The 15,927-nt window shown below is 40.5% G+C and overlaps 1 protein-coding gene across 1 annotated transcript in view; it reads right to left on the bottom strand.

The window, feature by feature from the left end:
• LOC128660794 (integrator complex subunit 6) overlaps positions 1–15,927 on the bottom strand; it is a 516,514-nt gene that overhangs the window by 81,857 nt on the left and 418,730 nt on the right. The window contains exons 13-14 of the mRNA XM_053714821.1: positions 7,209–7,351; positions 6,322–6,559 (exon numbers count right to left, since the gene is read on the bottom strand). Coding sequence (XP_053570796.1) covers positions 6,322–6,559; positions 7,209–7,351 — 381 coding nt within the window. The remainder of the gene's footprint in view (positions 1–6,321; positions 6,560–7,208; positions 7,352–15,927) is intronic.

Genomic DNA, 15,927 nt, shown 5'->3' on the forward strand with positions numbered 1-15,927 from the left:
TACTTCTGATCTAGTACAAATGAGACCTAGGAATTAATAATATATTCATGTAATATAGGTATTGACCAGTATAGGTAAACTAGCATAATGGCATTAAAACAAGGTGATACACAATACCATCCTGAACCTTATTTTTCTTTTTTTTTTTTTTTTTTTTTTTTTTAGGGAAATAACTAGAAATGCACAAATATAAATTCACACTGATAATATATAAGCCCATTATTGGACCTTCATAACTATAAATACATATAAGTGTTGAGGAGGAAGTTATCTGAGATTACTGTACTTAAGCGCAGATAAGTAAGGTATAAGGATTCGTCCAAATAATACCTATGGGGCAATGTAAAACCTAAATAAATTTCAATCCATAATTTCTTATCCCCTGAAAAGAATTAAGGTAACTTGTGGGCTAGAATAACAATGTTAGTCGTCACATTTAGGGAGTTAAAGCATATCAGACGAAACATGGAGAAAAATACAAACAAGTATTCCGTGCATATCTATGCTAGGGTCTATGCATATACCTGAACTGAATATATATTTCAAATAAACTTCATGCACATTTGTATATGGCCCACGACACCTGCATTAGCATTATTACTGGGACTAAAAAGACTTAATACTTTTAATAGAGGATACACCCATTGATATACAATTGACCAGCCCCATATGTTCAAAATATTATAAATATATGTACTAATGGTACTGAGTGATTGAGCCCTAAGGATATGACTCTGGAACTGTTCTATCAAACATGAAAATGTATGGACTTTACTTATTTAAATAACCTAAAAACTCGCACTAAGTACTTTTTGGGCTCCATTTCATATATAATATACAAATTTACCCTCTTGTAGAGTGTCATACAGCACAGGAAGCACATGGGTGATATAGTGAACAGCTCCTATACATGACGTTGCATATTAAGTATAAACGTAAAATCAAACATACACAAAGGTAAAATTACACATGGGTAGAGGGGACAGATCAAGATATATAATACATCAGGAAAACCATCTGAATCATTATTAAATAAAATAAAGCAGTCTAGACGTTTCTTGGATAACTGGGGGCTCAGAAATATTACTACGTTATCTGGAGGGACATTCTCACTGACTTGCAGCAAAGTTATTTAGAAAGTCTGAAACAAGCATAGCAGCCGATTAATGCGGTTTAATGTCGTATCTCCACACTATCTAGCTCTTAACAAATAGTTCATCCGACCCCAACCTTGTTATAAGCGCTGGGGCCACAGTACATATCCAGGCTAAGACATGGGCAAAGTGTAGCATGACATATCCCTTCAAAACCTATCTCACTCTGTGGAACACTGTACCGGAGCCTGGTCAATGCAACTTCGTTAATACCTCCTGACTTCCAGCTCCGTTTCTCCTGCCCCCCTGGATGCAGTAAGCACTGTGTTATGTCCTGACTAGGACTCAGTTTCAAGTAGTCTACAGTCCCTGCAACAAGCGGCCGTCTCGCAGCAGGTTCCAACATCTGTTCTCTCGCCAGGGGGATCAGGGTCCTAGTCCTCGCATCAAGATGACGCTCATCCAAGCGGCAAGCAGTATATGCGGTGCCCGATTCTCGGCACTCACATGCGATTGGGTATGTATCCTGCAGAAGCAAGTGCACTTTACCCTGCGTTGGTCTCCAGATTGCCTCGTGGCAGACAAACCCCTGTTGCAGCATCGGCCTGTGTCGGGTTATAATATCAGACTCCCGACTATAAGATAGTTTCTCACCTTCCTTAGTGGCAGTTGGCTCCGGTATAAGCGAGGTCTGGGTTAGTGGAGCCTTATTATGTCCCATGTGATGAACATCCATTAGGCCAGTCTCTCGATCTGTACCGACCATAGTCCCAAATGTGCGCAACTCTTTCATCAATTCCTCCTCAACCAAAGACAAATGAGCATTTAATAGTTCAACAATACTGTAGCTTGAGCAACCAGCCATTGTGAAATCTAGCTGATATTCTTACGTCAGCACAACCGGCTGAATATACTGATAGATCAGATAAATGGAGGGGTAGAGAAAGGTATAGGCCACTGTGAGACCTCTGCTGCGTACCTTCTCTAGTTCCGGCTGCTTATTCTTAATAATATACATAAATCCCATGTATCTGTTCCTGGAGTGATGCTTGTCCTAGTTCTAATAAAAAGGATAAGGTATAGAAGCTTGTGGAGAGACAAACAGCAGTTTTAACATCCCACACAGTCAGACAAAGCTTAACAAGCAGCCATCTTAGTCGGTGGTCAGACACGCCCCCCTAGATTTTAACTTTTACTTGCTCCCAGTAAGTGTGTACTATTGTTTCCTGCTGTCTAGATCTATAGACTTGCAGTTCTCTCCTTGCTAGTGTATCGAGCCGCTTGTGACCTGGGTCCGGTTTGAGTTCCTTCTGGCCAATAATCATTGAGCCGGAGAAGTTACGTTATAAGAGAAGGGAGCCTGCTGAGCGGCCCAGAGGTCTCAGTCTGCAAGTTGAGCACAAGATCATGTTTTGTTTTGTGCAACTGAGTGATATTAATCTCTAAATTATGTACTTTTTGCTGTGTGAAGTCTGCACCATGAGGCGCCTCTGCATCTCTTTTTCAGAGTCAACATTGTGATAGGAAGTAATGGACCATGCACAAATTAAGTTAAAACAAAGGCAAAAAAAGGTACATATTGCAATGATTTCTATTAAAGGGACATAGAACAGTATGCACTAACAAGTTTCTAAATATATAATGCAGCCAAAGATTAACTGCAAAACGGTTTCTGTTTTAACCCCCATTAACCCCCCTTTAATTCAGGCATAATTTTGTTTGCAGCAACCCCCCTCCCCCCCGGGCATTTCCATATATGGGAGGCGCTATCCAGGCCATAGGTTCAGCAGAATGCAGAGTCAAGTGACACCTGACTGAAGCAGTGCACAGTTTATAATGTGCACTGCTTCCATAAGCACAAGAGAAGCTTTCACAAAGCATGTGAGATCACCCCAAGGAAACTAGCAAGCCTCTTGGCAACAAACAATAGCAGTACCACCCTGTGAAAGTTCTAGGAATTTAAACATGCAATAATATTTTAATTATATTCATCTGCAATATACTACTCTTGAGCAGAGCATTCATAAGGCAATAATATTAACTTTATATGAATTTGTTTTTTTGTAAATTTCTGATCATCTGTTATCTTATATACAGTATATGCATATATCAATTGCTGTATATATATATATATATATATATATATATATATATATATATATATCACTAGATATTGTTCTCTGAAGCTGGGGCAATATTGAGAAGTGAGCTGATGTACTGTATCTATGAGTATGGAGTAGGACACAAAAAACCCAACACACTTTTTTACCTTAATTGACCATTGTATAATATGCACATAATTTAAAAATGTTTTATGACACTTTAATTATAACCCAACTCTTAGTGCTTTTTTAATTACATCAATGAAACGGACTATATATATTTATATCCCTTTAACTTCAAAAAGTTCAACATTACCCATTGTACAAATGCCTGAGGATCACTGCTTTTGGCTACCTTGCAGCTATCTCCTAATAACATGCAGTGTTTTTCTAATTCCCCACTTTTGAAAAATGTAAAGAACAAAAATATTCAGATCTTGTTTCTTCTAAATAAACAGAAGGCTAGTATCAGCTTCCAATTTCTAGAGACTGGTACTCCAGTCTCAGCCTTAGAGTGGGCATTCCTGTTCCAAGTCCTATCATGGGCATTACCTGCGATTCCAGCTCTGGAATGGGTGCACCTGTTCACCTATCCTGCTTTCAGTGTCCCATACTTCAGTGTCCTGTACAATAAACTTGCATTGACTGTCTATTTCTTCAGTTATGCCTATAGGGGGGTAAATCCACTAAGAAGTCCATCACACAGACACCTCCACACATAAGCTCCAAATTCCTGCTGAGCGTTACACCCCTAATGTTACATTATCATTATAAAAACCTTGACGTGGTAGGTAACCTCTGGAAAGAATATAATTTATACAACAACAATCTTAAAAAACAAAGTTACATATCCAGTAAATATCTGAACCTACCTCCTAAAGCTTGAAAATCAAGCTTCTAGTGATCTGATCTCTGAAAACCTAGATTTCAATTTTTAGGAGGATTTAAAAGAAGGGAAGACTTGAGTGGAAGTAGAACCAGGCTTGCTCTTTTTATTAAAAGGAAAAAGGAATGTTTGCCATCAGTGGTAGCTTTGTTGCTAGATTTAAAGATGATTACAAAAAGGAGGTTACCACTATGCCCATAGAAAACAAACATAATGTGTCCACAGAAGTACTGCAGATAAATTAGATATCAAACATTTGTTCAAGAAAGAAAATATGAAGGATTCAAGCCCCTTCACCTCTTCACTGCTGAAACATTTAACCTTTGTACACTCATGTAATTTAACTTACGTTTTAGTCCTTCCTCCCCCGCACAATTCATATATTGTTTTTTTGCACTTAAAATTATATATGGTTGAGAGTTATATAATTGCTCATAATGCCGTTCTGAGAATTACGGAAACTCTGATTGACTTACACTACACATCATGTATACAACAACCAGACATTTAGAATGATGCAACATCACTACTTTGTGCATACTCCTGTGATTATTTTTATAGTTTAAAAAAACAAAACAAAAAAAAAAAATCCTGCATTTTTTTCCCACAGCAAATAAACTTGCTTAGCAAACTGGGTCTCTGTATTTTGAGCTCTTATGTTCATTAACATCTTTTCACAGTTTCAATAAGTTCATTACATGTAGGGGACATGCTGATCTCACCCAACACAGGTCTTTCTTCCAATCTCAGAAGTAAGATCTCTTAGAGTGCTGTGATATCTCTCAATGCACAATTCTGTACTTTTACATGGTTACTCCATGTTCCTTCTCATACTTGCCTGGCTAACCCTCTGTCACTGAGTGCATTTAGAAGTATGATTATCATTCAGTAGATGTTCAATGTTGTGGTGCTGAGCACCATTAGAAGGAGATTACACTGCTGAGTACAACTGTACAAATGCCAGCAAGGTCACTGATCTGTGAAAGTGCACTGCTTCTGTCACATTATGCTACAATACAAACCAAGATGATGGCGCTAAGTATAAAGATGCAGAGCTTTACCAACTGGCTTCTACAGTGGTTTAAAATATGTGAATAGCTTTAAAAAGAGCTGCAGGCACACTAACAGTATCTGACATATTAGGCTGTGGTATGGGTAAAAACTCTGCTATTTTCATAGTAGACAGGATTAATTAACCCACCTACCAATAGCTGCAAGACATTTCTGTGAAGATGCACCATCTTATTCCTTTTTACTTTCAGTGCCATCATCTATCCTCAACCGCACAAGCATTATCTGATTGCTTTTTTGTAAAGTAAGTATAGCAGCCTAATTTCAGAGCATGCTAGGAAGCTTATATAACAAAGAATGAACATAATGACAAGGCATGGCTACTTCCCACTACTGGTGATTGAGGCCACTATGTTGAAATCTCCCTGCAATGTGATCTTTGTATTCATGAGTAGGAGAGAGGAATTGAACTCCTAGAAAAGCAACAACTTCTTTTTTAGAAATTTTAGGACAACGTAATAAGAAATGACTAATAGTGAGAAGAGATTAAATTATTACTTAAAAATAAGTATGATACAATATTTTTATAGTGTGTATACCTACTTCTTAGAATGAATGTGGGTCATTATCTTAGATGTGTCAAGAGTCTTTTACAAAAAAAAATATATATATATATCCAATTTCTGACTTTTTCACCACGATTCAGTAAATTAAGTGTATGCTTGTGCACAACATATCCTGTATGAAGGATGGCTCACTGCGTAATAAGGACAACTCCCACAGCCCAACTAATGGACAGTACATGCCCCAAACACACACAGACACATATATATTAAAAATGCTTCGTTTATATTAAATACTTTAATGTTAAGCTACAGCAGATACAAAGAGCACAAATTATTCATGCCATTAGAGTAAAAATATAAATAAAAAATATACATCTTTCACTGAGTATATGACCTGGAATTAGATCACTATCTTTTTATGAAATTAAGTATGTATATACAATTACAAAACTCCGTGAGCAACTTTGAGAACAGTATTTTTACTGTCAAGGGTGTCATAGAAATATTTTATTAACACTTTTATGAGGTTATAATATATTGCAAAGATTTCCCTTCTGTTGAAATTCCTCTGTACAAAAATAATGAAATATAAACTATTCTCAATCATCCTGTGTTAAGGTTTGCAATGTTTGTTAACGGACAGCCAAGTCTTGGTGTCCTACCTTTATGTATTGGTATTGGCTTGATCAGGTTAGGTGCAGCTGGAGTTCCAGAAGCTGTAGGAGGCCCTTTTCCTCCAACGTGGTTGGTTATGATGGGTGGCGTTTGAGGCCGCCTGAGCAGTAAGGGGGACATGCTGCGCCTTCTTTTAAGGGAAGCTGGTGTGTTTGCATCTCCAGGACGTTTAACTTTGTTCTGAGGCCCAGCAACAAACTCATCGGCTTCATCAATCATCATACCCTAGAGCAAAAAGCAACATTTCCATTAAAATCTGTTTCTAATACAACTCCAACACCAAACTATTCATAGTTTATTTTACTTCTGTTTTGACTAGTAAACGGGTCTATCTAGAACACTGGAAATCTAGAGTATACGTAGGGTTGCCACCTTTTCTGGAAAAAAAATACCAACCGACCATGATCACTTGAATAAATGTGCATAAATAATTATATAGCTTAAATCAGACACTAAAGCCGTTATGCACTCATTGTGATATCTACCTGGGTGCTATTTGTATTATATGGATCAAAAGAACAGCACTCACAGTATTTGCAACAATGAAAGGTGAAGCTTAATGTGACGTTTCTGGGTACAAGTGACCCCTTCTTAAGACAATAAGTGCAGCAATCCAGATTTATATACACACATCGATTGCATACCCCTCCCCTTTACATGTGTTCAGAAATACAAACAATTGTATCAGCGTTGCATTGAACCACAACACCATGCGTCACTGTGTAACAACTTAGCACTGTTTCCTGAAGTTGCTTCACTACCCAGATTAAAAAAATATGTACTATACTATTTATATGTCTCCCTATATAGAAAATCCTTCATATGTTTTCAAAAACATGCCAGCATATCTAGAAAATGAGACCATGTTTATTACCTTCTTATCTTGCTTAAAGGGATTGCCAAATGTGTGAAGCCTTTTAGGTTGGTCTGGATCAATCTCTCGAAGAGGGGATGGCAATAACTTTAAGTATTCTTGGTAATTACCCATCTGAGAAACAGGAACACTGTGGAGACAGTCTAAAAGAAAGAAAAAATATCTGTTGGAATGCAGACTGTCAAAGTTTAAAGAAAGGATATATTAAAATTGTTATCTTAAACCAATCTACTTTTACTAAAACAAATCCTGAAAAGTATTACAATCATATTTATAATGAATGCTGCATGACACAAGTTAACCATAAATAACATGACATAAAATAGGGTGGAAAACACAAGTGTGGTCAGGGCCTCTAATTTACTTTCGGCCTACAAGTTTTATTTATAATTTTAAAGTAATATTATCTATATATAGGCTCTGAATATAGAGCTCAATGCATGTGCACGCTCCTGAGACTGCCTATGTATTTTGCTATGGAAAAGAGGAACATCTGACAGAGCTAAGGTGGGATTTCTCATCTTGTTACTCTCTGACACAGCTCTTGCCTGGGCTAATCCCTTGTGGGAGACAAATAAACCTGTGATTTCAAATTACCCTGAATTTGTGGCCTCCTTTCAAAGGGTATTTGATGTTCCGGCTCGCTCCTCCTCTGCTGCTAAACGACTCATGTCCATTCAGCAAGGTACAAGATCTGTTGCTCAGTATGCCATTGAGTTCCGTACGCTTGCCGCAGAGGTAGGTTGGAACAATGAAGCCCTTGTTGCCGCCTTCTTTCATGGGCTCTCTGATGCGATTAAAGACGAAGTTGCTGCCAGAGATTTACCAGAGGATCTCGAGGCATTGGTGTCTTTTTTGAACATAATTGACATCAGATTCAGAGAGAGGCCCTCTTTCAAGGAGCGCTTGCGGAAGCCTCCTTTTCCGTGTTCGTTCCCACCCATGCCTCCTGGACCCGAGTCACCAGGTACTGCTGAGCCGATGCAGTTGGGATTCACGCGTCTCTCCGCGGCGGAGAGGGCCGTTAGGAGGAGGGAGGGGCTCTGCCTCTATTGTGGGTTACAGGGTCACCTTTTGAAGTCTTGTCCTACACGGCTGGGAAACGCTCACACCTAAGGTCCTGTCAGGGGCAGACCTTGGGTGGTTTATCCTCGTCCCCGGAACCGCTAAAGGAGAAACCTTTGGTCACGGTTGTCCTTTCCTGGGTGGACTCCTCCATAGTCACCCAGGCTCTTGTTGACTCCGGTGCTGCGGGCTATTTCATTGACAGTGCTTTTGTATCAAAACACTCCATTCTTGTTTTGCCTCGGTCCGTTCCGCTTGCTATTGAGGCCATTGATGACAGGCCCCTTCAGCCCGCACTCGTTACTTACGAATCTGCTCCGTTATCCATGGCTGTTGGGGCTCTCCATTTTGAAACCCTCCAATTCCAGGTGATAAACTCTCCGCATTTTCCGGTTGTTCTGGGTTATCCCCGGTTCCAAAAGCACAATCCCAGTCTTGACTGGCGCAGGTCCGAAATTTTGTCGTGGTCTCCACAATGTATTTCCACTTGTTTTCGGAAACCAGTTAAAGTCTTGTGCACTTCTTCGGTATCTAAATTGCCAGAGGAGTACCGAGAGTTCCTAGACGTTTTTGACAAGGTGCATGCCGGTACGTTGCCTCCTCACCGGTCTTACGATTGTGCCATAGACCTGCAACCCGGAGCCATTCCTCCTTGGGGCCGGGTTTACCCTCTGTCTGTTGCAGAGAATTGTGCTATGGAGGAGTATGTTGCCGATGCTCTGTCGCGGGGAATCATCCACAGATCCTGCTCTCCTGCAGGGGCTGGCTTCTTCTTTGTGAAGAAAAAGGGGGGCGAGTTAAGACCATGCATCGATTATAGGGGTCTTAATCGTCTTACCATTAAGAATGCTTACCCTATTCCGCTCATTACGGAACTCTTTGACCGCCTCAAGGGAGCTACGGTCTTTACTAAACTTGATTTGAGAGGAGCGTACAATCTCGTTAGGATCAAGGAGGGCCACGAATGGAAAACAGCATTTAACACCAGGAGGGGGCATTTTGAGTATCTTGTAATGCCCTTTGGCCTGTGTAATACTCCGTTCCACGTGGGTGCAGATTCAGGATTGCCTTCATCGTTCTATGCAGCGCCAAAAGTTCCAGGCTGATCGTAGGCGTCTGCCCGCGCCTTCCTACCAGGATGGAGAGAGTTTGGCTGTCCTCCCGCAACTTGAATCTTTGTGTGCCTTCCAATAAACTGGTTCCCAGTTATGTTGGTCCTTTTCGAATACTCCGACGAGTAAATCCTGTGGCCTACGCTCTTGACCTTTCTCCTGCAATGCGCATCTCCAATGTTTTTCATGTTTCCCTCTTGAGACCATTGGTTTGTAATCGGTTTACCACTGTGTTGCCTCGTCCCCGTCCTATCTTTGTTGACAACCATGAGGTCAGCAGCATTATTGACTCTCTTATGTCCAGGGGCTGCGTACAGTATTTGGTTCAATGGAGGGGCTACAGTCCGTAGGAGCATTCATGGGTTCCCTCCTCTGATGTTCATGCTCCCGCCCTCCTCCGTGCCTTCCATGCCCGTTTCCCCAATAAGCCTTTGTCCTCCCGCGGGGGAAGGGTCGTTGAGGGGAGGGTACTGTCAGGGTTTTTTCCTTTTTTTTTTTTGCCATGTGCTGCTGGCAGCCATTTTACTCACCTCTCTTGCTGACTCTGGTGCATACTGTGTGATGCTGCTCATTTTCTGCACTTCCTTTAATGGCCAGACTGGTGTACATCATCCGTGTGAGACAGGATGCAGTCTCTGTTCAGTATGCTTTGCCCTTTGTTGTCTCAGACCTGTTTGTGAGAGCTCCTGTGTATTACCTGGCTGTCTGACGTCCCTCCTGGTTCCTGATCCCTGGCTTGTCCCTGACTGTTCCTGGCTGTTCTCCTTGTTCCTGATTCCGGCTCGTCTGACTATTCGCTTTGGCTCCTGATTCGGCTCGTCTGACTACCAGCTTTGGTTTTGATTCCAGGCTTTTTATTTGACTTGTGGACTTTTTATTATTTTTTGCTATTAATAAAGGTGTGATTATATTTGCACTTCTCGTCTCAGTCTGATTCCTGGCATCCTGACACAAAGAGACTGACTGGAGTGGGAGGGAAGGGAGGAGCTATTTAACAGCTTTGCTGTGGTGCTCTTTGCCGCCTCCTGCTGACCAGGAGGTGAATATCCCATTAGTAATTAAGATGATCCGTGGACTCATTGTGTCATAAAAAAGAAACAGTATTTTACAATTTTAAGGGACATTAATGGTAAACTATAGCCTGTGTGGCTCTAACTCATACGCACTAGGCAGGAACATGGAATAGGTAAATCAGCTTCCTAGTACAGAAGGATATTAAATAAAAAGATTGTATTCTTTATAGCTAAGGGGGAAAAAGTGTTTCACATTAAGAGCTGTGGAACGTAATGCCTGGTGAGATAGTAACAGCAGATTGTTTACTGTTCCTTTAAACAGTGAAGAAGTAAATTGACACTTAACAGTAAGGGCCAGATTACAAGTGGAGTGTTATTTAACACTCCTGCTCAAGTGCTAACTTCGCTAGAAGTAAAGTTGTTAGCACATCGGGTAGCGCTCGTATAACAAGTTCAAAAGTAAAAAGTTTTCGCTTCTGCGCTAACTCAATGAAGAACTTCGAATATCGTGTACATGTTAATGTATTCCCCTATAGAAGTCAATAGAGCAAAAAGACAGCCTACCTGCGCGCAAACCGGATCGCATAGTCTCAAGTGCGCTAACCCAACATGAAAATATTTATATTTCACATTCCAATGTTCTTCACAAAGCAGAATATATTCTATTTATTCATAAATACATATTTCTACATAGATCTGATCGTATTTTGGTACAATATATATCTATCTCTCTCTCTCTCTCTATATATATATATATATATTACACACACAATTATATATAGGTTATATATAGGTAGGGATAAATACAGGAATGTCTATTTAAAAATACTTATTTTGTTATGTGCAGAACATTGGACATTGGAAAATGAAATATTTACAGTAAATACACACTATAGCACTTTATTAATTATGAATATTGCATAAAACAAAATTTATGCTTACCTGATAAATGTATTTCTTTCTTAACATGGTGAGTCCACGGATCAACTAATTACTATTGGGAATATCACTCCTGCCAAGCAGGAGGCGGCAAAGAGCAACACTGCAAAGCTGTTAAATATCACCTCCCTTCCCTCCAACCCCAGTCATTCGACCGAAGTAAAGGAGAGAAAGGAAGCAACAAGGTGCCTGAGGTTTATAGCATAACAACAAAACCCTGTCTTCAAAACAGGGGGGGCCGTGGACTCACCATGTCAAGAAATAAATAAATTTATCAGGTAAGCATAAATTTTGTTTTCTTTCTAATGACACAGTGAGTCCAAGGATCATCTAATTACTATTGGGAATCAATACCCAAGCTAGAGGACACAGAAGATAAGGGAGGGACAAGACAGGGAACCTAAACAGAAAGCACCACTGCTTGAAGAACCTTTCTCCCAAAAGAAGCCTCAGCCGAGGCAAAAGTATCAAATTTATAGAATTTGGAAAAAGTGTGTAGAGAGGACCAAGTTGCAGCCTTGCAAATCTGTTCCACAGAATCTTCATTTTTGAATGCCCAGGAAGAGGAAACAGCCCTCGTAGAATGAGCTGTGATTTTCTCAGGAGGCTGCTATCCAGCAGTTTCATAGGCCAAGCAAATTATACTCCTCAGCCACAAAGAAAGAGAAGTAGCCGTAGCTTTCTGCCCCTTACGTTTCCCAGAGAAAACTACAAACAGAGCAGAAGACTGACAAAAATCCTTAGTCGCCTGTAAATAGAATTTCAAAGCATGCACCATGTCTAGGTTTTACAGAAGACGTTTCTTATGAGAAGAAGGGTTAGGACATAAAGAAGGAACAACAATCTCCTTATTTATGTTCCGATCTGAAACATCTTTAGGAAGAAAACCTAACTTAGTACGTAAAACTACCTTATCAGAATGAAAAATAAGGTAAGGAGACTCATACTGTAATGCCGAGAGCTCTGAAACTCAACGAGCAGAAGAAATAGCAACAAGAAACAAAACCTTCCAAGATAACAACTTAATATCTAAAGATTGCATAGGCTCAAACAAAGCCTGCTGAAGAACTTTAAGAACAAGGTTAAGACTCCAGGGTGGAGTAACTGGTTTAAACACAGGCCTGATTTTGACCAAGGCCTGACAGAACGATTGTACATCTGGTACATCCGCCAGACGTTTATGTAACAAAATAGACAAGGCAGATATTTGACCCTTCAAAGAACTTGCAGATAAACCCTTTTCCAAACCTTCTTGGAGAAAAGATAAAATTCTAGGAATTCGAATTCTACTCGAAGAGTAGCCTCTGGATTCACACCAATACAGATATTTACGCCACATCTTATAGTAAATCTTCCTGCTAACAGGCTTACGAGTCTGAATCATGGTCTCAATGACCGACTCTGAAAAACCTCGCTTAGATAAAATTAACCGTTCAATCTCCAAGCAGTCAGCTTCAGAGACACTAGATTTGGGTGAAGAAAGGGCCCTTGAAGTAGGTCTTTCCTCAGAGGAAGTTTCCAAGGGGGGAGAGATGACATCTCCACTAAGTCTGAATACCAAATTCTGCGAGGCCACACCGGAGCAATGAGAATCAACAACGCCCTCTCTTGTTTGATTCGAGCAATGACCCGAGGAAGGAGAGCAAACGGAGGAAATAGGTGTGCTAGACTGAAATTCCAAGGAACCGCCAGAGCATCTATCAGTACCGCCTGAGGGTCCCTGGACCTCGACCCGTACCTTGGGAGCTTGGCATTCTTAAGAGATGCCATGAGATCGACATGTCCCCATTTGAGAATCAAGCTGGAAATCACTTCTGGATGAAGTTCCCATTCCCCCAGGGGAAAATGGTCCACTCCTGGAATGTGGATCGCAGATAGACAGCAGTTGTGGGTCTCTGCCCACTGAATAATCTTGGACATCTCTGACATGGCCAAGGAGCTCCGAGTTCCTCCCTGATGATTGATTTAAGTCACTGAGGTTATGTTGTCCAATTGAAATCTGATAAAGCGGGCTGAAGCTAACTGAGGCCAGGCCAGAAGAGCATTGAAGATTGCTCTCAGCTCTAGAATGTTTATGGGAAGAACCGACTCCTCCCGAGTCCATGTGCCCTGAGCCCTTAGAAGGTCCCAGACTGCTCCCCAACCAAGTAGGCTGGCGTCCATTGTCACAATCACCCAGGAGGGTCTGCGAAAACAGGTTCCCTGGGAGAGATGATCCTCTCACAGGCAGCATGGGAAAAGCAGACATCGCATCCAAAACTGCAGAAGACATGAGGGAAGCAATGTCTTGCAAGGACACTCCAGACGGAGCTTAAGAGGAAGTGCAGGGCACTGTATTAGTGGATAATAATATTTGAGACACCTGAGGAGAAAACTGTGGCATATCTTGAACATTGTCAGAAGACTCCTGGACAGCATCCGTCCTAGACAATGTTGGCTCAAAAGTCTATCCCTGAAATGTAATATTAATGTTCTCTCAACACATGAGGAACAGAAAGGGATTGGTGGTTCAATGTTAGCATTCAAACATAAAGGACATCTGTAATCTAAAACAGAGTCTTGATCCATCTTTACAAAATTAAAAAATAAAAATACTCAAATTTTTATAAATTTTACACAGAAAAAAATCGTTACTGTCCCTTTAAAAATGCTTTATTTAAACAGCAAGGAAATAAATTAAAGGGACATTAAAAAATTCTCCCCTTTAATTTGTTCCCAATGATCCACTTTACCTGCTGGAGTGTATTAAATTGTTTACAAGTAGCTCCTTTACCCTTATATTGGCATTTGAAATTGTTAATTTAGCATGTGGTATCCCCACCTATTCTGAAAGTTTGTGGCCGCGCGTACCAGCTATAGATAAGCTTTGTAAACACAGCCAGCAGAAGAAATTACACTCCCAGTGTGATAAAGCAGAGATAAGGTAATAAAATGTTCATTTTCCATTGTTCTCTCAAAGTATTGGTGATTGTTTTAAGGACAGATATAAGATAAAGAAGCAGGTATATGTGCACAATGTGATACAGTAATGAGATCTGATTATAACTAAAAGCTCAACCTATTTTATTAGGCTGTGGCTTCAAAACACAAAATCAGAGCTTTAATATACAGAAATAAACCTTAAAAACATAATTTATGCTTACCTGATAAATTCCTTTCTTCTGTTGTGTGATCAGTCCACGGGTCATCATTACTTCTGGGATATAACTCCTCCCCAACAGGAAATGCAAGAGGATTCACCCAGCAGAGCTGCATATAGCTCCTCCCCTCTACGTCAGTCCCAGTCATTCGACCAAGAAACAACGAGAAAGGAGTAACCAAGGGTGAAGTGGTGACTGGAGTATAATTTAAAAGATATTTACCTGCCTTAAAACAGGGCGGGCCGTGGACTGATCACACAACAGAAGAAAGGAATTTATCAGGTAAGCATAAATTATGTTTTCTTCTGTTATGTGTGATCAGTCCACGGGTCATCATTACTTCTGGGATACCAATACCAAAGCAAAAGTACACGGATGACGGGAGGGATAGGCAGGCTCATTATACAGAAGGAACCACTGCCTGAAGAACCTTTCTCCCAAAAATAGCCTCCGAAGAAGCAAAAGTGTCAAATTTGTAAAATTTGGAAAAAGTATGAAGCGAAGACCAAGTTGCAGCCTTGCAAATCTGTTCAACAGAGGCCTCATTCTTAAAGGCCCAAGTGGAAGCCACAGCTCTAGTGGAGTGAGCTGTAATTCTTTCAGGAGGCTGCTGTCCAGCAGTCTCATAGGCTAAACGTATTATGCTACGAAGCCAAAAAGAGAGAGAGGTAGCAGAAGCTTTTTGACCTCTCCTCTGTCCAGAGTAAACGACAAACAAGGAAGAAGTTTGGCGAAAATCTTTAGTTGCCTGCAAGTAGAACTTGAGGGCACGAACTACATCCAGATTGTGTAAAAGACGTTCCTTCTTTGAAGAAGGATTTGGACACAAGGATGGGACAACAATCTCTTGATTGATGTTCCTGTTAGTGACTACCTTAGGTAAGAACCCAGGTTTAGTACGCAGAACTACCTTGTCTGAGTGAAAAATCAGATAAGGGGAATCACAATGTAAGGCTGATAACTCAGAGACTCTTCGAGCCGAGGAAATAGCCATTAAAAACAGAACTTTCCAAGATAACATTTTTATATCAATGGAATGAAGGGGTTCAAACGGAACACCCTGTAAAACGTTAAGAACTAAGTTTAAACTCCATGGTGGAGCAACAGCTTTAAACACAGGCTTGATCCTAGCTAAAGCCTGACAAAAGGACTGGACGTCTGGATTTTCTGACAGACGTCTGTGTAACAAGATGGACAGAGCTGAAATCTGTCCCTTTAATGAACTAGCTGATAAACCCTTTTCTAAACCTTCTTGTAGAAAAGACAATATCCTAGCGATCCTAACCTTACTCCAGGAGTAACCTTTGGATTCGCACCAGTATAGGTATTTCCGCCATATTTTATGGTAAATCCTTCTGGTAACAGGCTTCCTAGCCTGAATCAGGGTATCAATAACCGACTCAGAAAAACCACGTTTTGATAAAATCAAGCGTTCAATTTCCAAGCAGTC

This window comes from Bombina bombina, chromosome 1 (genome assembly GCF_027579735.1).
Source record: "Bombina bombina isolate aBomBom1 chromosome 1, aBomBom1.pri, whole genome shotgun sequence".
NCBI lineage: Eukaryota > Metazoa > Chordata > Amphibia > Anura > Bombinatoridae > Bombina > Bombina bombina.